The 27160-nt window shown below is 19.6% G+C and overlaps 4 protein-coding genes and 1 pseudogene across 4 annotated transcripts; 3 read left to right on the forward strand and 2 right to left on the reverse strand.

Annotated features, from left to right (window-relative positions):
* Window positions 1–18: 18 nt before the first annotated feature.
* On the reverse strand, window positions 19–2206 carry LOC122719271 (annotated as a pseudogene).
* A 1996-nt stretch (window positions 2207–4202) lies between these two features.
* Window positions 4203–5577, reverse strand: LOC122719285. Its single transcript, XM_043944962.1, has 4 exons — window positions 5420–5577; window positions 5178–5236; window positions 4841–4964; window positions 4203–4353 (listed from the first exon to the last, which is right to left on the reverse strand). The coding sequence occupies exons 1-4, from the start codon at window positions 5575–5577 to the stop codon at window positions 4203–4205; spliced, it is 492 nt and encodes a 163-aa protein (XP_043800897.1).
* A 3553-nt stretch (window positions 5578–9130) lies between these two features.
* Window positions 9131–10661, forward strand: LOC122719298. The gene is made up of 2 exons (XM_043944998.1): window positions 9131–9430; window positions 10218–10661. The coding sequence occupies exons 1-2, from the start codon at window positions 9131–9133 to the stop codon at window positions 10659–10661; spliced, it is 744 nt and encodes a 247-aa protein (XP_043800933.1).
* A 1962-nt stretch (window positions 10662–12623) lies between these two features.
* LOC122719294 (nuclease SbcCD subunit C-like) lies at window positions 12624–13901 on the forward strand. Its single transcript, XM_043944994.1, has one exon. It carries the CDS (start codon window positions 12672–12674, stop codon window positions 13746–13748), a length of 1077 nt encoding a protein of 358 aa, XP_043800929.1. The 5' UTR covers window positions 12624–12671; the 3' UTR covers window positions 13749–13901.
* A 4467-nt stretch (window positions 13902–18368) lies between these two features.
* On the forward strand, window positions 18369–25312 carry LOC122719296 (tetraspanin-7-like). The gene is made up of 5 exons (XM_043944996.1): window positions 18369–18615; window positions 22219–22407; window positions 22617–22787; window positions 23231–23362; window positions 24691–25312. The coding sequence occupies exons 1-5, from the start codon at window positions 18409–18411 to the stop codon at window positions 24844–24846; spliced, it is 855 nt and encodes a 284-aa protein (XP_043800931.1). The 5' UTR covers window positions 18369–18408; the 3' UTR covers window positions 24847–25312.
* Window positions 25313–27160: the final 1848 nt, after the last annotated feature.

A 27160-nucleotide genomic window follows, 5' to 3' on the forward strand; every position in this document is an offset into this window, starting at 1 on the left:
AAGAACACTGGAGGAACTCAAAACTTCCTTCGTCACTTCACCACAAGAAAACACACGATGCAGGATTCTAACGAAACGAGTGTTGTCATTTCATTACAAATTGTTAGAAGAAAAAGAGAGAATTAATTGCAAAGGAAATAGAGTGTATTCGGACGAAGATGGAAGAAGATTTTCTATTTCTATTCCTATTTCATCTGATGCATAAATTAAATCTAGAACACGTGTCATTTTTACCTCCTTAAACGCAATTGTTTTTTTATGCAAATAATCAACATACTAATATTTATGATTTTTTGCAATTCCACGATCAAACATTCGAATCTCGCGGTCGTGAACCAAAGCAAAAGCGCACAAAATATGCTTATGCATAAATGTCCAGCGCATTGAAAAATAAGTAAAGATTGTTGCAAATATATGATAATCTTTCTTATCATGGAATTAATATGAAACGGATATTCAGTATCTACTGGAAAAGGTGCTGGCAGGACTATAGATCCCATTATGTAAATAATTACAACACATATGTGATTGTTAACTTCCGTAAAATATGTTGCAATTCTCGATATATTTGCAGAATTTTCATATTGCTGTGCTTCTTTGATACAGGTTATCATTTCCTCGATTATACGCTATAATCAAAATTAAATTTAAAATTTCAAAAATTCTATGTTATATTGAATTCTACTAGTTGTTAGTTTTATATTCATTTCAAGAGATATTAAAATTAAAATTACTATACAAAAGTTATAAATTACAGGAGCTCGATTAATTTTATATTATCAACATGTTTTTACTTTATCGAATTTATATATTAAAATATATTTCTATTAGAAATTGTATTATATTTGAATCATAAGAAGATAGTCAAAATTAATAATGAAAAGATTATAAATTAAAAAAAAATTTGTCGCCGAAACGAAGTCTATTATATGTAAATTATACACTGTACATACACAAAATCTTTTACTAAAATTATAATTTTTAATAAAATTAAGATTAAGAAAATTTCTTTGTAAGATAATGTATGAAAGAAAAAAAAAACTCTATCTTAAATTATAAATAGATTATTAATTCAGCTACTCATAAAAGAAGGGTCTAAATGATTTCAAAATTCATATAATTTCACGATTTCAAATAATTTCATATAATTTTGAATGTCGTTATAAAATTGATTTTAAGAATTTTATTTTAATGTTTTAAATATAATAATAATTAATTTGTATTATATAAAAACTATTATATAAAAATTATATAAAAATTAAATATTTAATATTTTTTTCAATTTTTTTTTTAAACTAATAAATATAATTGAAATTTATTAACTTTATAATTATATATTATCGATTTCTTTGATAAATGCTTAAATATTAAATATCAGTTAATTTCTCCGCTATTCTATAAATGATTTTTTGAAACTAAAATTTCACAAATTTTATAAAATATTCAATGAATAGAATATTAGATTAGAAAAAAAAAATTATTATTAATCATGAAAATAATTTATCTTAAATATCAAATATATAAATGAAATTTTTTTTATGTATTTTATGTATTCTTCTTATATGTATAGAATTTATAATGAATAGATACAATTAAGAAATTAATTATTATTATAATAATAATTATATAATTATTAATAAATATTATAATATATTAAATAATATAATAATAATAATTATATAATTATATAATAAATTATTATAATAATAATTCAAAATATAAAAAACTTATTAATATCAATATTTTAGATTAAATATTAAATATTAAATATTAAATATTAAATTTTGTTTTATAAGATTGATAATATTAAAATAACGAAGAAAAAAAAGTAAAAATAATTATAAAGTAATCTATGTAAAAATATTTATTTTTTTATGTGAAATGCGGAAAAATAAATACAAACTTACTTGCAGAGAGTTGTATTTAACAAAGCATAATGTAACAATTTGAATAATCATTTGAGACAAACCTACTAATATAGCAAGAGATTGAAAGACAATGGCAATATCATCATAATGCAAATAGATAGAATATGACAACGGCAGAATCAGCATAAAAGCATTAATAATACTAATTATTTGTAAAATTCTGAAAACAAATACTTAAATTTTGGTACTATTGGCAGAAAGTGACCAACAAAAAGTTAAAGTAGTACACTGAACCAAATAATGTTTATAACTTTCTCAAATGTCACTTGTTTTAACATAATATATTATGGTAATGTATCAAAAAACTTTTTAATTTTTTGAATCGAATAATATTTGATAATATAGAATATACTAGAATGATATGTGAAAGCTTTCGATCACTTGGATTGTTGCATTGATTCAACTGAATATTTTCAAACGTTATCCGTATAAAATTGCCTTTTAAATGAGAGGAATTATATATAGCATTAACAACAATGTATCGGTTAGTGATTTCCTAGTAGTTTTCCTAAAAAATAGTTTTCTTGTTACTAGATAACTAAGTATAATATGTAATTATTAGTTGCATTATATATATATATATATATATTGATAGGTTGCAGTGTTAGAAGAATGAATAAGGTAGCTATTAAGCAACAAGAGTATATATTCACAAATATATAATCTTGTAAAACGTTCTCTAGTTAGATACCTACATATTTAGTCATTAGAAGAACTTCCATGATATTTATAAGGTGAAGTATATAAGATATTGATATGGAGAAAATTTTTTTTAAAAATATATATAAAATATATATAATATATATCATAAATATATTATAAAGTGATATTATAATAATATATGATATTATATGATATTACATGATATTATAAAATATCACCATGAGTGTTCACATCTGTAATATAAAAAATGTGCAATAAAAAAGAATAATTATAAAATTATAACATACAAAATATTTTATCAAAAATTATCATATTTCATTATTTGATGTGATCAATAAAAGATTTTTGAAATTGATTTTGATTGAAATTACGAATAAATAATTATTTATGTAATATTTATGATACCAAATTGATTTTAACCAGAAATTTGTATTTAAAATATATATCTATGTTATAAAATACAATGTTATAAAATATATCTACTATATACATATATAGTAGAGCAAACAAAGCACAGGAATAAAATTCTTTCTTACCATTCGTGTTTTCTAATAAAAAAAAGAAGTTGCTTCTAATGTAATATATGTAATATAATAATGTAATATAATAATAATATTTAACTTGTAGAAATTGTATGTATCTAATGTATCGCAAACGATTTAAAAATAATTATTTTCATTATGATATAATAACTTTCTATTAATAATTTATTTAATTTAATCTAACTTAATTTTTGTATTATAACAAATAATATTTCTTATTAGATAAAACTAATTTTAAGAGAAGAAAAAGAAAAAAAATTCAGATCAGATTTAAAATAAATTAAAAAAAATATTTCTTTAAGTATTTTTAATTTTCATATATAATTATTTTATAATTTTAATAAAAATAACTAATGAAATATAATAATTTATCTAATCTGATTATTATTAATAGATTACCTTTTGGATCCGATAATGGTGATTCTGATGATTTGTTGACAATTTAAATGTAAATACTTTAAATATATATTAAGTGATATAAAAATAAAAATAAAAAAAAAAGAATTTTTGAAATAGTTCGATAATAGGAAATGGAAACGGAATAAGTAAATAATTTTATAATTTCAAAAGATAGTGATTAAAAGATAGTGATTAAATCTTTCAATTTTTTTTAAATAATTTTGAAAATCGTTTTGCATAAACTTTAGAAAAGATTAATCGTATAGAAACAATCTAACATTTAAAAAGAAATAATATAATATAAACTCCTTTTTTAATGATCATAAATATTGATTATATAAAATTTATATAAAAAACATAATACTTTTTTATTTCATAATTATAAATCATTATAATTTCATGATTAACACTTCATGATTAGTATTTAAAAGAAATGAAATCAAACGAAAATCATATTCAATTTTTAGTTTCTAATTAAATTTAATATAATTAACTTTTCTTATTAACTCAAGGGGAAGAAAGACAAAAGGAGAAAAAAAAGGAAAACTGCAAAATGGATATTTGCAATGTAAAATATATTTTATCTAGAGTCTAAACAAAATGTGACTCTTGCCGCAATGACAGTGAATTGACACTATACAATTGCATCTATGATCAATTATTAGTGTCATCACTCGTGACTCCTGCCAAATCTCATATGACCATAATCTTCAAATTGTTCTCGTTTCCCAAATCTCAGATGACCATAATCGTCAAACTGCTGTCGTTTATTTAAATCTGTAAAATCATCTTCTTCGAGAAGGAGATTTTCCACGTTATATCTGAACAGAAAAATAATAATAATTAATCATATAGCCTTAAAATAAAGAAAAAAAGAAAAAAGAATATTATTGAAAAAAATATAATTTTAAAAATAATGGATGTGATCATTTTTATTACATGTTGAAATTTCAATTCAAACTACTGTTTTCAAGTAAAACAAATGATAATATTTACAATATTATGAATAACATGTATAATTTGAATAAAAATTATTAAATTAAATTATAACACATAAAAACAGCATAGTATTAATTATACTTGCTAAATATCTAATAATTTTTAACTTAAAAATTATATTATAAATTATAAATTATATTATAAATTATATATATAATATTTATCATTATCAAAAAAAATAAAGAAATATTTATAAATATATAAAATGAAAGTTTAACTTAAAACTATTTAACTATTCAAGACATTTTAATATTTCTAAATATAATTTTAATATTTCGATACAATGAATCGATCATGCATTATACTTACTCTCTTAATAAAGGGCGGTTACGGAATCTTCGACGTAAATTGGTAACGATTTCTGTTTCACATTTTGCAAAAAATAACCAAATGACTGCCATTACGCAAGTTAGGGCAAAAGTTAAATTCATATCTATAAAATAGACAAATATCTTTCTATTAATTGATTAAAATATTCGATGAAAATTATCATTAAGTAGTTGTCCATAATTAATTATTTGAATGATTAAATTTTTCAGAAAAGAAAGCTTACGAATAATTTTAAGAAACAATATGAAATACAAAAGACGCGGAAGTAACGTTTCATGTTATCATAAAAAAAAATATGTGGAAGAAGCTTATTCACCTGTATGATGAAGGATTGGAAATCGGCGGAAGAATGCACGGTCCACCGTCTCCACGTGGCTTTTTATACAGCAACTCCATCATCCCCGGGTATCCCAGGGGAAACGTTGAGCTCTTTGAATTTTAATTCACGTAGCTAAGGTCTGATAAACAATTTTCTTAACTGCGTAGACACCTTCTCTGTCGAACATTCAATATTCAAAGATGGTATCTGATGATTGGCATCTCGAATAACCGAATTACCATTTTACCATCTTGGCTTCTCTCACTGTAAGATAATGGAAGCCACTTTGTCTACGTACGAACCGTCTTAATTCAACAAATTCTGAATAACGTTGTAAGTTCCTCTTGCCAACTTGAATGAGTTTTCTTATAAACAGTTTTCTATTGAATTTTATCATCGTTCGATTAATCTATAGTATGAAATTGAAATATAAAATGATTGATATGAAAATATAATCTAAAATATAATATAATATAATTAATATCAAGTTTATATATGTATATGTAATATATATATATATATATATATATATAAATGAATACTATATTATATATACTATATATTATTGTATATTAATTTTTATGTTTTAATTTATGTTTTAATTTTACTTTAAAGAATTTTATTATAAAGAAAATCCATTTAATTTCGTTTATTCAGATAATTTTCATTTAAAAGATAATTAATATTTTATATGTGATGTATACATTATTTAATTAAATTGAAATTGAAGAAATAAATTGCAATTTTTCTATAGCAATCAATATATGATATTGATAATGTTATGTTATATCTAGATTTTATATATAAATAAAATATATATATATTTTTATTTTATTTATTATATTTATTATATTTTATATAAATATGATATTATTGAATTAATCGGCATTTTTTATCCATTTATCCAATAAGGGCCTGGTTAAAAAGAAATTTATCATAATTAATTTCGAATGAAAAAGAAAATATATTTTGTGACAAGTTGAATTATTTAAATTTACAGATTTTCAATGAAGTATATAATTGGAATATTCAAAACGAAAAAAATTAGAAAATTTCTTGTTATTTTTATAAAATTTTTTGATTAATAGAATAAATAGAATAAATAATAAATAGAAATAATAAATAGAATAGAATAAATAAATAGAAATAATAAATAGAAATAATAAATAGAATAAATAATAAATAAGAAAAAAGAAATTTTAAGATCTTTTGTTATAATTATATATTATTAAATATTATATTATATTATATAATATTTAATAGAATAAAATAATAAATAAAGAAAAGAAAATTTTAAAATCTTTTATTATTATTATATATTATTAGATATTATATTATATTATATAATATTTTGAATTCAGAAAAAGTTCAGAAGAATTCAGAGAAAGTTCAATTTCATTTGCACAATTAATGTATGTATTCATATTCTTATTTTTATTTTGTTGATTATTTTTTAAATAATCACATAATATACTATATTTAATAATATTATAAATATATTGCAAGTATAGGGAGAATAAAGAAATATCGATTAAGAGATAATATCAGTTTATTAAATATAAAATATATTTTTTTGTTCCTACTTATCGATGTTCACAAAATGAATAAGTGTTTATATTGATCTTAATAATTTTATGTTCAATTAAGTATAAACAATTCTTTTATACATTTAATATTTAATAAATTATTTTAAAATTATGTACGAATATAAATAAATTTCAGATTAAAATTCTTAATAATAATCGAATAATAATCATCTATTTATTTAAAAAAAAAATTATAGATTAATAATTATCATAAGCCATAAATTAGTTACAATAAAGAAAGTTTCATCAATTATAAATTATTATAATTTAATATTTGGTATATTAATATATTAATTCAATATATTATCATAATTCATGTAATATTGATATATTTATGGGACACGTTTTTATTTAAAAAAAAGTTGATTCAATAGATTAAAATAAACACAACTTTTAATGTCGATTAAAGTTTGAATTAAATGAAGTAAAATGGAAATAGAATAAGATAACTCCATCTTTGTCTTATTCCATTCAATACAAATTAAAATTATTAACTTAAATAATAATTAAATAAATAAATTTCAACTAATATTTTTATATATCAATTTTTACATTTCGAGAATCGATTATCTCAAACTGTTTTACTTATATATTAATATCTTGTACATTTTTCAATGTACAAGATGCAAATGCATATCTTATTTTTTTAAATGATTTATTTTTAAAAATCAAAACATTTTCATTCTTTTTAAAAATAAAAATATGCAATTAAAATTTTTGGACGAAAATATAGATACAGATAATATAGATACATCATACATATGTATACAAACATATTTATAGCTCATTTTATATAATGATAAAAATGATAAAAATGATAAAAATAAATACAATAATAATGTTGTAAGATTTTGATCTCCAGATAATATTATTAAAAATTATTAATTTAGGACTTCTGTGGTTTTTCATATTTTATTTTACATATTTGCTTTAGCAATATATGTTAGCATAATAAATTACTTAATAAGAAAAATTACATAATAAAATGATTGGTTGAAATATATGGATGAAATATTCATTACAATAATGAGCAATATAAAGTTATTCTTATATTTATATATGTTATATATTAATTACTATTTGATTTTTCATTTCATATATAATATAATTGAAGAAGAATGAAAATTAAAATCAAAATTTTTATATTCTTATTCTCTATCTTTTATATTTATTGTATTATATATATATACATATAATTACATACAATACATATAATTAATTAATTTTAATTCAATTTTCTTTACTCAATATTTATGTCATTAAAAATCTTATTTTTCATTCATTTTTATTATTGTATGTTTTGTTATTCACTTTTAAATAATATAATTTTATTTAGAAAATAAAATTTAAAATAATGTTAAGTTTACTGATATTTTTTAAATCAACGTAAATACTTTAAATATAAATATTATATACATATAACCTTAAACCTATTCAAAATTTTGTTATTACTTTATGCAATATTTTTATAGTTTTTGAATATATTATTTATATATATATATATATATTATTTATATTTACAACAATGCATAATATTTATTATCTATAAAACTATCTAACTAACTAAAATATTTATTATCTATAAACTATCAAAAATAATTTATATATTTACATCATTTTTTTAGAAAACTTTTAGAAAATGTTAATAATATATATGTAGTTTTATTAAAAAAGATTGTTTAAGAAATAACATATTTCATGTTAAAATTTATTTAAATCAATATAGATAATTAAATGTAAATATTATAATCTCAAAATTTATATTTTTATTATTCTAAATATTATTTATATATCAATTTTATTTATTACAATTATGATATTTTGCTAAACATATGTATATATAGCTATTAAAAATTATATATATTTAGATTTTTTTAGAATCGATATATCGAAATAAATACAATTCTTAATATTTATTATAATGTTAAAATAAGATTCGCTATACATATATATGGACTATCAATGTTACCAAGTTTAATATGCCATAATTTGTATCTAAAGTTGTCTGTAATGTATAACATTAATATATTCGTTGCATATCCATGTATCATCAAATCACTATTATGTGTCTTCCAATATGATTTAATATAATTATATGCATCATTATAAAAGTAGATATTAATTTGTTATGTATCTATGTATCATATCAATTTTACATATCAATGAGGATAAACATACATATCAGAATTTGATACGAAGATACGTAACGAGACGAATCGGCCATTTCATTGTTCCGTTGCTCATTTATTTCTGTTGTAAATACCGCATTGAAGTGTTTAGATTGTTAATATCTTTGTGATAAAGAAATTATTTCTATCGAATATTTTTTTTAATTTATAATAAAAATTTTAAATAATAATAAGAATGAATAAAGAAGAAACCCTTGTGTTCATAAAATTATATCGTAAAAAGAATATTCTTTGGGATCCAAAACATCCAAATCATTATAACAAGAAAGAAAAAGAAAATGCATGGAAAGAAATTTCAAAAGAAAGTAAAAAATCTGTAGATGAATGCAAGAAAAAGATAGAATATCTTTTGGCAGCTCTTAGAAGGGAGAAAATGAAAATAAATAAATCTATTGGATATCAAAGTTCTTGGTTTGCTTTTGATAGTATGAAATTTATATTGGAAAAAAGTAAATATATTCAACCATCTAATTTGGTAAGTAAAAATTAAATTTTATAATTTAAATAAATAATAATAATTTGTTTAATTTATATATTTTATTTTGAATAAAATTTATTTTAAATAAACTTACAATATAACATAATTAATAAATTTTTTAGCTATATTATAATAATTTTAATTAAATTTGAAAAAAAAATTAAATTAATATTTTAAATTTAACATCGAAAATTAATCATCGTTCGTGAGATTCGATTTTTTATTCTTAAAAACATGACTAACGCCATTTTGTTGTAAAAAATGAAATAAATAATTTTTTCATATTAACATGAAAAACAACAAATAACACAATAAAAACTTCATTTAATTGTCATTCTTATTTTTTGTTCAAAGAATTATAAAAATGATTTAATTTTGAGTGGTTTAGATTAGAAATTTAAAAAAAAAATTATAATTTTTTTTTTCTTTCATTTAAATAAATAGAAAGATATAAATAATTTTCATCCATAATTATAAATATTGTATTTACAGAAGAAATTTTTGTAATACTGAAAAAAACGTTTATAATTTATTATATTTTTTATTATCTTTTATGACATTGCAAAGTAAATATTTAAAAAATTCTATATAGTTTCAAAATCTTTAACTAATAATATTTTTTTTATATTTTTATATAAAACATATGTATTTTTTTATATAAAAAAATATTTATTAATTTATATTTTATCTGAATTAAAAATAAATTTCAAATTTTTTTTTATCTTAATTTTATAAGTTATAATAAGATTATTACATAATAACAATAATATTCTTTTTGAAGTAGGCCCAAGGTGATCAAGAATTTAATAAGTCAGGAACACTGAAACGTGAAGAATTCTCATCTTCAAAATTACAGAACAAGGATACCAATTCCAACCATTGCTCTCAACAAATCGCAATAAAAAGAAGAAAGTTACAATCATGCGTTCAGCAACAATGTTGCGTCAGAGATTGTGAATTATCAACAACCACAAAGAACGTGGTTGATGATGAATGTTTCCATTTTGGAAATTTGGTGGCTTCGAAATTGCGTATTTACAATAATCATGTACGTTGTTTCATTCAAAATGATATTTTGAATATATTTCTCAAAGCCAACAAAGGCTATTATAATAATCTTAACTTTTCACCTAATCATATACTAGAAGAGACAGTTACTGTCAATCCAAGTTATCCATCTACTTATACTCACTCTCCTGCAGCTTCCATATCATCTCATAATTCTTAATTTATCTCAACATAAATATAGTTACTTAAGTTATCTAAACAATTGGTAATAATTTTTGATAAAATAAAATTAAAAATGTAAATAATATTTTGATAAAATAAAAATATGTTAAATTCATAACTATGAGGTTTTATTCTTTGATAAAACATAAGCTCCAAATACTTGAATGCAATTTTTGATCATTTATTTAAAAATATTGAAATATAAATTTTCAATGGCTAGAAAATGCCATAAATGTTATATAAATGTTTTATTGCTTTTATTTCTTAAATAGAATTTTTTTTTAAAAAAATATTTTTTTCTTAAGTTTTCAAACTATTCATTTGTTTAATAATAGAATAATATAAAATTGTATTAATGACTTATTTCTATGATATTGAAACAATGACTATTTCTAAAATATTTGAATATGCTTGATAAATTAATTCATAATAATAAGTCAAAAATAAACGAGATTAAACAAATTACAATTATAGTTCATAATTGTATAGTTAATAACATAATTTATATTAATTATAAATTATTATATTCTTTTTTTAAAATTAAATTTATTAATTTATTATGTAACTTTTATTATATTATAGTAATAAAACTACAAAAGAAAAATATTAAATATAATTTTATTTACATATATATCATAATCAGTCTTAAAACAACTTCATTATCTACAAAATATATGCAATATATTTTGCAATATATTAAAATTTATGTGAATCATTGTCATGTCTTTTTTTGTTAAATGTTTTTAAATTATTTCATTTTACTTTTGTTAAAATTACTTAAATAGTTTCCTTATTAAAATTTCTTCTACGCCAAAGTAAAGTTAAAGTTAAATATGATGATGTAGATAAAAATTTGATAACTTATAATTAAAATCAAATATGTCAAGGCAATACTGTCAAACGCAAATGTAATTACTAAAAGATTACTAATCGATTTTCCATTAGTATCAATAGAAAATTTTATTTATTATAATTATATAAATTAAATTTGAATTAAAAATATTAAAAATATTGTTTTTTATTTCATTATTATTTTATTAATTAAATTATATTTTTAAATTTTTTAAAAAAATTTTTTAGAGAAAATTGCAAAGGAATATAATTAACGATGAAAATGTTTTAGATAAAATTATATAAAATTATTTATTGTAATCTATAAAATAATATTTTTTATTTCATCTTTTTTTTTCCTATTTCAAAATAAAAATAATACTAACAATAAGCAAACAATATAAAAAAAATTTAATTTAATTTAAAATTTCGTTTAAATTTTATTAACTTTAATTCTATTATTTATATGTATTTTGTAAAAATATCTTGTTTTTATTTCAATATTAAATAAATACAGAATATAATAAAATGTTGCATCATAATTCTTCAAGTAATTCTACGCCTTCGGATTAATGAAAATTAGTAAACAAAAGCTGTTAAAAAATTAACCTTGACTGAAAAATTCAAGGTCAAAATCACAATTAAAAGTCTTATTAAAAATATGCAACAATTGAAATTGCGAATTGAAAATTTTTATTGTTGTTAAAATTATTATAAAAAATATATATATAAAAAAATATTTTTACATCGTCCATTTCTCTTGCTTAAAATATAAACAAATGTGATTAAAAAAAAACTGGATTTGCTTCTCAAGTACTTGTTAATCCACCAACACTTATTATCTAACGTAAGTCGGTTTACGCGATAAGTTATATATTTTAGTTACAGTTTATATTTTTTCGCTTACGACAGAGATACCATGATCTAACAACACACCACGCAATCATCGAACCGATAAATCAAATTCAACGTAACTTCATGTAAATTTCATGGTCAAGGATTACGACAGTTCTCAAATGGCTTCGGTATTTGCGGTGCTTCCAAGTTATCCTATATAAATCACCGATGGTCTCTCTGAAAATTCAATTGTTCTCTATCATCCGACCTAAATTCATCATTTATATTATCATCGTAGTATACACGGTGTGTACATGAACCTATAGTTTTAATCATTCGTATGAAGAACAAAAAGCGTTTCACCAATCTTCCTATTATTCGACCCGTAATTATGACCGAGGATGTAACTGTAATGATCCAGAAAGGCCTATCCGAGTGGTGGAGTGAGGAAACCGAATATATCTTCCAACGAATCGAACGATGGGCCGCATACGCGAGAGGTTACAACCGTTTGAGGTCTCAGAGACTGTCGAGAGGTCGCATGACGATGCAAGGAGGACAGGAGCCGCGATGGAGCATTTCGTCGAATAAGCTAGTCATCGATGAATCCACGTGGAATCCTCGTTTCCATACCTTGAAAAAATCTCGACGAAAGTCACGACCCGAGGAGACCAAGATCAATTGTTGCGGAACCTTCAATTACCAATCAAACAGTAATCTCGACAGTTCCTGCTTGGAAACGTATAGGTATGATCATAGTATTTACTTCAAGACTATTGGCGACATAAAAAATGGAAAGAAGGAGATGAACGATGATACGAAGAACGAGGATGAAGATAGGATTTCTATTAGCAGTGAGGAGTTGGTTGAATGGGACGTTAGCACAGTATCGGATTTTATCGCCAATCAATTACTGGAAAGCAGGATCGATGATGATGATGATAATGAAAATGTCTTCAACCCGATGGCTAATTCTGATCAAAACGAGAATAGATTTGCCTCTGTTTGGTTTAACGTGGATTTATCTAAACTCGATCTAAATGAAGACGATGTTAGCATTGACAATGGACAAGATAACGAGAATAATTTGACCATTACCGAGATTGAGGAAGAATCGAATAATAATTATATACAGAGTGAAAAATCTCTGATGAATACGAATGCGAGGAATAAAAATAAATTAAACTGTCTGAACGAAGATAAAATTACGTATAACGGGGAAGAAAGGAAGGAAAAAAACGAGGAAGGAATGAAGAGATTCCACGAGATTCGAAGAACTAAAAGATTGTTAAGGACAGTTAAGCAAGTTCCGGTTGTAGGTGACAACAATGTGATTTGGCCGAGTGTTTTATTGAATTATACTAAAAACATCGACTCTTCCAATTCGCCGCATCATTACAAGAAATCACAGAAATAAATACAAATTTTAACAATATTATCATTACTTGATGCATTATATTAATTTTACAATTATATAAATGTTTCAATAATAGATTCATATAAAATTATGTTATATTTAATATCGTTTCAGCGAATGTATGTATTTCTTTTGTATTGAATACACAACATGTTTTTTTGTTAACCATAATTCCTACAAAAAATACATTATGGAAAATAGATTAAATTTATACATAATTTATATTGTCATATTTGTTTGAAATTATCAATGTATGCATTAGTATTTATTATATATGCATTTTTTTTTTATTAAATATTTTCTTTTAAGTATCATCAAGTATCATTTTATCGATTTTAAATGAATTAATCCAATACTTCTAAATTTTTTTCTTCTTTTATAATATAACAAATAAATGATGTGCAAACTTTTATATTCGTATAAAAGAAATTACAATTATATTATCCAAACTTTATTTTATAACAAAATACATTTTTCATGTAAACATTTTAAAATATGTAAATTTAAACCATTCTTATTTTGAGTTCGCATACTTGATAATTGAATAATTTGAATAATTGATGTTCAAATGTAAATTTTTAATAGAATAATTATTTTTAATATAATAGATAATAATGAAATAGATTTATAAAAATAGATTTTTCAAAATATAATTTACTGTTATAATATTTAATCAATTAATAATATGAAATTTTTGGTTAATTAATTGTATTAAATTATAAATACGTTGTATTAGATGATAAAATTAATTGTAACTTTTAATAGATAAATCATTTCTCCGAAGTGAAATATTTAGATAGATTTATTTTATTATTTTTTTGTTCATATATTGGAAAATTCTAAAAATTGGAAGAAACAAAAGAATATGTAAATGCTAGAATAGATGAAATACAATAGCAATAAAAAAATATTTTGCAATTATTTTAAGAATTGCCAAACAACTTTTTGTAAAAATAAACATAAAAGAAAAATATATAAATATTAATATAAATATTTATATAATATTTTATTAATTATATATTATTTTATTAATTTATATAAATATTTTACAAGAAAAATAAATAATATTTCTTTCGATGCATGATGTATACATAATAATATATAAATAATACAAATAATACAAATAATATATGTACGTATATTTTATTTCTGCAATGATATGAGATTCTTTGTTATCTAGTTGGATTCTCATTTTCGTCTTTATTATATTGCAAAATTATACTGCAAATATAAAATTTGTACAACTTCTTTTGAATTATATAGCTTAAAAGTAGATATTTAAAATATATCAGAAATTTTTTCAGAATTTTTTGCATAATGTAAACATACAAAAGATAAGATTCTAATGTATTATTTGTCATATTGTATGCCATTGATAGAACAGAATGCCATTTATATTTTAATATTAATATGATAAAATTCTAAAAATTTCTTAAATCGTATTTGTTGAATTGTTTTATATGAATTGTGAAAAAATAAAATAAAATAAAAATATATGAAATTCATTATAATTTGTTAAAAAGTTTACATTAGATCTTATTTATTATTCATATAATTATATATAATCGAGAAAAAATTCAATTAACCTTAATCTCTATTTCTTACATAATTAACCTCTGTTTCTCTGTTTCTTTGACAAAATTATTTGCGTCACGTAATGTTGCGCAATTCGATAATCTTTTCTTTGTTATGACAAATTTAAATAGACATATAACATTTTTATTTAAAAATGAATTATTTTTTTTTCTTTAAAAAAGTAAGCATATTATACCTAATAAATCTTTTTAATATCTTGTAGAATATTAATAGAATATTAATACAATAATAACATAATATAAAACAACACAAATGATTTATGAAAAATTTACAATTTTTTAATTATTGATACAAAAAAATTGTTGTTGTTTATATTTTTCTCTGATATGATTTTGTAAATAATTTTCAAATTTTTTTATATATCAAATCAAAATATTCAAACATTTTGAAATCGTAATTTTTTAAATATTAAAATATTAAAATATTAAAATATTCTTCATTATACAAAATTAAAAATTTAGTTAACATATAATTGAACGATTGTATTTGTACGAATAATTAAATAATTGGATTATAATTTTAAATTAATCAAATATAAGTTTTAATTAGATTATATATATTTATTATGACTTTCAAGATCAAACAAGGTCAGGAATAAATAAATGTTATATTTATAATATAATATGTTGTATTATATATTGATAAGACTGATAACAGTAGTAAAACTTTTCTCTTTGTCACTTTTTTTAAAAATGTTTTTGAAAAAAACACTAGTCTAATATATCCTATTATACATAATGTTTCTGAATGACACCAAAAGTTTAAATACATGAAAATTTTGTTAAATTTTGGAATTTAAGTTAAAAAGCGAACAAATAAACAAGATCTTTAAAATTAACATATTGTCACTTCTAATGAAAAATGGTTCTTACTGTTAATTAAAAATGTTTGCGTTTTCAAGGATAAGTATGTGAAACAAAATTGTATTAAAACCATCGTTTTATCGAAAAAGATATCAGTTATGAAAGATAATAGAGATTGTTATACGATCCTATTACATGATAATGCAATATAACTAGGAAGATCATGAATTTCAAAAATTATATTCTTATTATTATCTTCTTTATATATATTTAATAAATTTATAAGGAAAAGATTTTTACGAAATAAAAAAATCATATAAACAAAAAATGTTCAAAAAATTTTTAAATTTTAAAACTAACAGTTTCGATAAATTTAAAATAATAAAATTAATTAAAAAAATAATAATATAAAATTGTATCTATTTAAATACAATTGTATAGATATGTATAATATTTATGAAAGAAAAAATAAAAAAATAATATGACTTATAATTATATTAATGCTTATGTTTAATAAATTGTAGAATTATTAAAGATTTATTTTTATTATATCGTTATCTTTTCCTTATAAATCATAATATTTTATTGTCTTCTTGTTTATAATATATTTAAATGATTTTACGAAATATAGAATTTTTTCGAAGAGAATTAATTCGAAGTTATAACATAACATTTAAATACATTTTAAAAACCACAATATTTTATCTTATCTTCAAATAATTAACTTTCTATATTATTTATTAATTAATTGTTACTTATATATAGGATTGAATGCATAGTACAATTTAATAAAAGTAGTAAAATCATATAGATAATATTAATCGTACAATACAGTTAAAATAATATGCATTACACGTATATCTTGAAAACAAAAAAAGATATTTAACATGTTCAATGCGAAATCGATACGTATATGATAGGTGATTGAATGACAAAATCGATATGTATCGAGTGGTCATTCATTGTTTTCTCAATTTTTTAAGTATAAAATATTGAATTTATGACTATTTCAAAATTAAAGAAAAAAAGAAAAAAGTTTTGTTTGAGAATGGAATTAATATTTTGTCTTGAAAGTATTGAATTAAGTATTAAAAAAATTAAAATAGGAATTACAATTTATTAATTTCAGAAAAGTATATTTAATTTTTGTTTTAATTCTTTTATTTCTAACGTTCATATTCAAGAAATATATAGATTCAAATATCGACTGTATTACATTTAATTAGTACTATATATAAATACTATATATAAATACTATAATAATACTATATAAATACTATATATAATACTATATATAAATACTATAGCCAGTTTTCAGAAATTAATTCCAATTGCAGAAAATTCATAGTAATTGTATTAATTCTCTATTTGTATATTCATAATAGATTTCTCCATACTTGTATTGAAATCGATCTATTTTCGTTACATTCTGTTTTCCATTTTGCTTCATCTAATATTCAATTGCTTATAAATAAGCTTGCTTAACTGATATTTTTGTAGACCAGCATTTGTATTTATTTTGATATCTATAATTAACATTTCGAACTATATATATCATATCGTATACATCATATTAATATCCTATATGTATACAATAGATACATAAAAGGTTTAGTAAATTATATAACGAGATATTTCTTTAAAAAAAATAATATAATATTGCATAATTTTTAAGAAAAACAATTTTGAATATAATATATATGAATATAATATATATTTGAATATAATATAGCTATTGAATATTATTTGATTAATTTATATATATTTTATATGAAATAGTACATATCAAATTATTATTAAAAATTAGTTTATATTCGTTTAAAATATTATTATTTCATATATCATATGATATTTTCATATAGAAATCAATAAACATGAATGATAGTAATGAATCATAATAATATGAATCAATAGAATAAAAGATAGTAATGAATGAGTTTTATCTACTTTAAACGATTGCTCATTCATATTTTCAATAAACAATTTTGCAAAAATATAATAACAATAAACTACTATTTAAAATTATTTATCAAATTCTTTAAATAAAAATATTTATTTCTATTTCAGAAATCCTCCATTTATTTTCTTCAATTTTATTGTACCAATTTTTTATTGTGTCATTTTTTATATCAATTGAAATATTTCTACAATTAATCTGGAAGTCATATAGTTGATACAAAAGTCATTGACAGGACGAACAGATCCTACAACGCGCATGCACTGACTGGTGGGGAAAGCCACGCACGCAAACACATAAGTTCATGCAATTCCGCAGCAAATCGATCGACTTCTCTTACTCGTCCAAGGGTGTAGTGCGTAGTATTAGCCGAAAATTGAACCGTGACACTACATTCAATACCACAAGAGTAAGCAAGAAGTGTACGAGCAAAATGACGAAACGTTTGGAAACCGTGGCCACTATGGCTTGCATGAAGACTCTACTGATGCTCTTCAACTGCGTTTTCTGGGTAAGAGAAGGACGTTTCATTTGATGTAATCCACCTTTGACACGTAGATTCGAGAAAGCCTGTTATCTTGGAATACCTTGCACCCAACTGTTGCACAATACGTTATCATCTCGCTGACGTGTTGACGTGCTATTATCCGAATTATCCGTTTTTTTTTTTATTCAAATTCTTTTTTGTACTTATTATATTTATATTATATTTATATTTATTTATATTTATAAATGTTTACGTATAAATCGTTTTGACGAGATGACGCAATATTTTTATAATATATTTATATTATATTTTTTCAAGTTTTTGAGATCATTAAAATATATTGTGATCTTTTTTTCAAGCTTACTGACAAAAATTATTTATAGATATTTTTTTTTAAGAAATTCTGCAAAAAATTGAAATTTTAAATAAATATTCAAAATGAATATGTATTTTCAATTTAGAGACTGTAAATTTGTTGATAATTGGATGTAATATCATATATAAAAGAATGATATGAAATTTAATATTTTTAAATATTAACGATTAAGTAAAACCTTGCTATTCTACATAAATAAATTTTAAAAATCTTAACAATTGAAAATAATAAAATTTAAAAAATAACTTCTATCTTAATTTATTTGTGTTTATTTTTTAAAGTTTTATTTCTTCTTCAAAAATTTTTTTCGAAAATATTCCTTCATAATTTTTTACAACTTTAATATTTAAAAAAATTTAATTTATATTTTATTAATTTTTAATTGATTCAAATATTTATAATAACACGACATTATAAGAATCGAAATCTTTATTTTATATTTCAATTATACAAATAATTTAAGACATAATATATAAAATAAATTTTTTTTTAACACTTTAATATTAAAAACCATTCATTATTTTGCTTGATATAAATTAATTGATTTTTCTTGTTGTCAATGAATGAATAAATACTTTATTTATATGAAATTATTCATATGAAAAATCAAAATTTACGTATTGAAATAATTGCATGTCATGCATAATTGTATTAAATTAAATTTATTATATATTAATTAAATTAAATTTATTTATACATGTGTTAACTGTATACATGTGTTAATTGGTTAACTAATAATTCATTAAAAAATTTAAGTATATTTATTTTTTTTTTGATTATATATTTATTATGTAATATAATATTATATATATATATATATTTCGATAATTCTTAAGTTCAATAAATAAAAATTTTATCACAATTTTATAATTATAGATATGTTCTTATTTCTTTATAAATTTTTTTTTTCGCATAAAAAAACAAAAATATTTTCGAAATATTTTTCTTTTTATTATGTAAAAAATTAATAAATAAAAATATTATAAAATTTATTTTTTATTAAAATAGTTTTTAAAAATCAAATATAAATATTTATATTAATATTATATTATGCAATATAATATTATATTTCTATTTTAGATATCTTAAGTGCCTTAAATTTTTAAATATCAACTTTATATTATTAATTTCATTTTGTTATTTATATTATTTTCTCTATTTTTTTCTAATTTTCGTTTATTAATTTTTAATATTTATTATAATATAGTATTATAATTACATATATTATAATACAAATAAAATAAATATTAAAATATTGCTTTTTTTACAAATATTAAAAACATCAACGTGGGAAAATAAAAAAAATATTAATATTAATATAAATTCATATCTACCTTTAGTAATTTATTTACAAAAAATCTAACGAGACATATAATATTATCGAGAACCACCTATAGATGAAATATCAAGAGATTGTAATAAGATCATATTTCATGGTAAGATCAATTTTTTTCAATGTCACTAAATCATATTTCTGCTCTTGAAGGTGACACGTAATCGGAATATGGTTGTTTTTATAACATTGTATCATTGATCTGAATGTAAATAAATAAATTTGAAATATTTATTTTTTTTTAAGTTTATTCTGTGTTTTTTATATAAAGCAAAACTATTTTCTTTTCGAGATATATATATATATATATATATATATATATATATATATATATATTCTATCACTCTATTATATTATGATTAAATCAATTTGAAAATCTTCATTAATTTTTAAAATCTATTCTAAAATTGGATTTAAAAAAATATATATTATTATATATTGATTGATTCTATTATATAATTATATGAATCTACTTTATTCAGTTTGTAGGCCATTTTTAAAAATATTACTGTATACGAAAAAAGAATAATAAAGAAAAATATAATAAATGAAAAAATATTATAAAATTTGAATTTGCTGAATTTTTTAAAATTAATTTTCACTTATGCTTTAGAGAAAAATAATTTTAAAAAAGATATATTTAGAACAAAAGTAAAAAAAATAATTTTTAATAAAATTCACAATTATTTTACATATAACTTACTTACATATAACTTATTTACATATAACATAAAAAAATTCACATATCAGATTTGAAAGAACTTATAATTATTAGTTGATATCAAAAAAATTTTAATAATTTAATAATAATAATTTCATGAAAATGAAATAAGTTTTCATTGATTCATTCAACAATTTAAATTTTAGATTTTATTAAATTGTTGTTAAATTAAATTATAAAACAAGAACGTATTATTACAAACAGATATTTTTTTATTTGATATTGAAATATAATCCAATATTATTTTATTAAAAATAAGAATAACGTTTTAAAAAAAATATTTTTAAAGTTATATTTTTTTTATATTTCTATTTGTTTAAATTGAAAATTTAAATTGAAAGTTTTCACCTTACATTGGTAAGTTATTAATTACTTTGTTATCAGTATTCTTGCTATCAACTTCCTCTAAATATATACCTATATGAATGTTATCGTTGTAACCTCTTTTCCTCTGAAATCATTAAAAGTACAATATCTGTTCATGTTAAACTTAATCTTTTAATTTAATCAAGTAAAAAGACTACTTATTACATACAAAAGAAATATAATAAATTGAATTATAAAATAAATAATATTTATTATCAATATATGATATAAAATTAAAAATCGATATTAATTCCACATATGCATAAAAAATATATATACAATTATACAATTTAGAAATTATATAAATGTTTGTTAATTATGAATTTGTTTATCAACAATAATATATACATTATAAATAAAATAAATGCACAAAATTTAAATTCATATTTGATTAATTTTATGAGAATTTACGAACATATAATCTATAAAGTTTTATTTCTAATTTACAATTGAACTAATTAATATTAGTAAAATTTTATAAATCATATATTAAAAATTGCCAATATGTATTAATAAATTTTCTTCTGAATTTATAAAAATATTGATAATAAAATAAATAAAATTTTAGAAATAAATTAAAAAAATTCTCAATATTATGTTATTGATATAAAATTATAAAAAAACAATTTATATCTAATTAATAACTTATAACTCAATTTATTATATTGGAAAATTATTTAATTTTTATAGTTTATCAGAATTATTTTTGAATATATCTTTGAATAAAAATTATTTAATATAATAATAATCTTTGTTTATAATTTACATTAAATTATAATATTGTAATGATATTTCACTATAAAAAAATTTACATAAATATTCATATTATAGGTATTTGGCATATTGATGATGGTCATTGGTATTTGGGTGAGAATTCAACTTCGTGATTATATAGATGTAAGTGCAGAAAGCAGTAGAACAGCTCTATTGGCATTAGCTAGTTTGGGCGCTATCTTAACTTTGATAGCAACTTTTGCCTGTTGCTGTACAACTCGTGGCCATCCAGCTCTCTTATACTTGGTGAGTCAAATTGTATATTATTTGTTGACATTGATATTAATTTGATATAACAAAATCTGCACATTTTATTAATTATTAGAATTATTATATTAATTAGATATTATTAATTAGATAAGAATTTAATGAATTTTAATAGTTAATTATTTATTAATTATCAATTTATTATCAATTCTATGTTTGAAGTATTTGTTAAAAATATCTGTTTACAGTACGGTGCATTTTTAGCTGTTGTTGCATTATTGGAACTTGCAGCTGGTGCATCGATTTATGCTTATCGTACCAATTTAAATGAAAAATTTGATCAAGATCTCAATGAAACCATGTCTGTTTATGGATTAGATGAGAGAAAAAGCGCTAATATCGACACTATGCAATCCACTGTAAGAAATTAGTGAAAAAAATCAATTATTAATTAATTGTTAAAAATTTTTATATTTATAGAGATATTTCAAAAAATATTGGAACATTTGTAATTTGATGTTCCAATATTTTTAAGACATTCTATATACATACATATATATATATATATATATATATGTATTTTGAAATATGTAAATATTAACATAATATTAACATAAAAAATTCATATATATCTTAAATTAACTTAATATTTTTTTACTATTAAATCGATTACTATAATCGAAGTTTAAATGACAGATTCTATATATTATATTATACAATACGTATGCACATAAAGTTTCATTAGATAAATAAAATTAATATTAATAGTAATTATAATACAAAAACATAACAAATTAAATTATTATATAATATTAAACTATAATTAGATTTTCATTGTATAATATTCATTTTTTATTTTTAGCTACATTGCTGTGGTAATAGAGGTTACACCGATTGGTTAAATATGTCTCCGCCAAAAGAAATTTCGCTATCATGTTGTAAAGTACCAACGAATATATGTGACACTAATGACATAAACAATATTTATACACAGGTAAGATATAAAAAAAAATATATAAAAAATCTAAAGTAAAGAATTTAGATAATTATAATATCATAGAAATATTCGTATATTCCTAATATCGTAATTCGTAAATTTTTAAATCATATATTACGAATAAATTCATCCTCCCAAAAAATCTGATTATTGAAAGTTCGTGTGTATGTAAAATATAATAAATTATATGGAGCAATTTTTTATCGACATTTTTTAATTTCTTTAAGGAAATGATATCAATCCTTAAAAATTTTAATATTTTTCAATTTCATTTTTCATAATAGATTGATAGAGCATTAAAAATTAAATATTTTATAATTTATTAAAATTTTGTTTTATTTCGTATCACTACAAAATTATATTTAAAAAAACGAAAAAAGTACTAAAATATGAAGTAATTCATTATGCTCTATGTATTCACAAAATTTCATTAAAAATAAAAATTTGTTAAAATACTTATGTAATTGACTGTATATGTATGTGTATTATTGGTTGTATATTTATGCCAAAGTATTAAATTATCCAAAAATAATCCAAATTATCATTAGACTTTAATTAAACAATTCTAATTGTGCAGAGTAATATTATTGGCTTATCTAATTAATTTTTTTTTTACAATCGTTTTATCTAATGCTGTTATATTTTGTTCACCTAATTTAAATACTAACTATATATATATAGTTGTAACATACTGCAATCGTAATTTCATCGTAATAAAAAAATTAATCAATTATCAGAAATGCTAAAAACTTTTTTAACAATATTACATAATATACATTTTTTTTAACATATTTGCATTATATTTCATTATATACAAATTGTGCAATTTCTATAAATAAAATATTATTCGATAGAATATCAATAGAAATATGTTAGTGATTTTATGTGAAAACAGTAAAAACTACAGAAAATTAAAAAACAAATGTTTTTTTTTTAGTTATAAATTATTTATTTAAGTTTATAGAAGATATATTGTTTTTTGATAATCTATAATAATTGTTTTTAAATTTTCTCTGTTCATTGCAATTTATTTATTGATATTTTTTTCAATCATTAAGAAAACTTATTTTTATAAATATTTGTATTTTTAATAGTTAAAAGAACTAAGTTCTATGTAATGTTTTTAATTTTCGAATCTCTTCCTATTTATCTTAACCTAATCTGAAGTCGAAGTTTTTACACAAAAAGATACATTAGATTTCCCTTTTTATATTGAATATATAAAAATATTTTATTACAAAACTTATTATCTTGCACAATATTTATCATCATTTTAAAATTTATCTAACGCAATAAACTAGTAAGGTTTACATTTTAATTTTCAGGGCTGCTACACTCGTGTATTGCATTTCATAAATGGTAATATCGGTCTGGTTGCTGGAATAGCAGTTGGTGTAGCGTTCTTCCCACTTATAGGCGTCTTCCTAGCATGTTGCTTAGCCAGCAACATCAATAAAGTCAAGTACGAGCAGGTTGCTTAGAGTTTTCGTCGTTTGCAGAAAAACTCGCCGTAAGAAAAATCCTCACACTTGGAAGAACGGCGTTTTAAAACAACATCTCGATTATATTAATAATTTCGAAACATTGCACGATTGCGTACTAAAATTTCATAAAGAACGAGACTGTTAACTTATAGGTGCTGTTAACATATAGATCAGAATCATTATTTTTCTATTATGTTTAAAATTATATGATATAAATATTATAATGTTGTTAAAAAATGATTAAATTGTAATAGGCCAATTTTTTTTTCAAATAACTTTTTTCACATATATTTTGTGTCATATGTATTTATTATGTATGTATTGAAACTTTTCATTCAAAATGCATGTAAAGCACGTCTTTAATAACTTGAATGGAAAGTTAGCATGTGTTCTATCTATATAGAATATGTTAAATAATTATTTCTTTTTTCCTTTTGATTTTATTAAAAAAAAAAAAGAACAAAAAAATAAAATTAATAATTTTTTAAATAGTTCAATAATTTTATTATTGCATACAAACAGAAAAAATATTGATAATTTTAAACAATTTTTATATTTGTATAAATAAATATTTGTGAAAGTATAATTGTTTCTAATTGCAGAAAATAAAAATAGCAAATTTTAATAAAAAGTGCAATTGCATGAAAAAAAATTACAAATCAATAATATTAAATTATTTGGTTAAGATGCGAGTTTTTCAATATGTTTAATGAGCTTTTTTATCATTTTTACAAATTAAGTAAATAAAAATTGATAACGCATGTGATTTATTATTCTAGTGTTTCTTTATAAAATTAATTGCATGTAAAGTAAAGTATCACATTGAAACAAAATTAAAAAGAAAACAACTTTTTATTTAATTTACCAACAGCAAAACGCATAAAAAATATTTCAATGCATACTACTTTTTATACATAGATGATAAACTGAATAGATTTCTTTTAATGATTTGAATGTAATGATAAATATGAATGATATGAAATATGAATTGATGAATATTTTCAAATTAGTAATTGTAATATTTTAATTATATTAAAATAAATGACGAATTCAATAATCAATCATGATAGAATTTAAGATTATTTAAAATATAAAAATTAAGTAAATATTTTAGAAATATTTACAACGTTGGCCAATTCATTATTTTTTTATCATTTACGACCATATAATAAAAAAATCTTTTGAACCATAATTAAATGATATCAAGTGTATTACAATCGATGTAGTATATTTATATATAATAATATGTATGCTACATGCTATATGATATTTATATTATTATATTATAATATATAAATTATAAATATCAATTTAAGATAACAGTTTTGCCATTATATAAATAATAAGAAATTTATTCAGGTTATTGTTTTATACAAAATAGTAAAACTTTATTTTCTTCCATTTTTCATCAACTTTATCAATTATGAAAAAAATACTAGAAACAAATAGTATTAAAATCCTGCATTTATATATATATATATATATGTATTTTATAGCTATAATTTACATATTTTTTTATTATTATTAATGTTATTCTTTATTTTTCATATATTTGTTTAATTCATTCTAATTTTATTTCATATTATAAATATTATAAATATAGAATAAATGAAAAATAACATAAATAAATGTCACATGAAATTATAAATTGATGTTTTCAAATTTGTTAACTTCAGAAAATTGATAAAATGTGTTTTATAGCAATATAAAACTCAAAAATAGATTTGTTTCATAGACAATTCGTCAAAAAATTAATGATTTATTATATTATAAAGAAATTCATTTAATATAATAATAATTTTGATTCTAATAAAAATCTGTGTGCATATAAAGCATAATAAATTATAAAAAAATATATTTATTCTTATCAATAAGATTTATTTTTATCAATATATTTATTTTTATCAATATTTTTGAGAGAATGAAATCAATCTTCGAAGTTTCATTATTTTTTTCAATGTTTTAAATACAATTCTATTTATGAATTTCCTTACAACAAAGTTATACAATATTAAAAATTAAATATGAAAAATTTTTTGCTCTATTTTTACTTACTATTATATTTAAAAAAAAATACTGAAAGTTTAAGCATTGATTTTATCTTTCTTAAAATGATTAAAATATTCAAACAAAATTATTCCAAATACAAAGTTTCATAAAAAAAAAACAATTTTTTTTATTTCTTTAATTTTTTAAATATAACTTTGTATAATACAAAATAGAATAAAACTTTTCATGTAATAAATACTTAATTTTTAATGATGTATCATTTTATGTTAATTATATTCCCATATAAAATTGCATTACAAAA

This window comes from Apis laboriosa, unplaced genomic scaffold (assembly GCF_014066325.1).
Source record: "Apis laboriosa isolate Shangri-la unplaced genomic scaffold, ASM1406632v1 scaffold71_cov137, whole genome shotgun sequence".
NCBI classification, from domain to species: Eukaryota; Metazoa; Arthropoda; class Insecta; order Hymenoptera; family Apidae; genus Apis; species Apis laboriosa.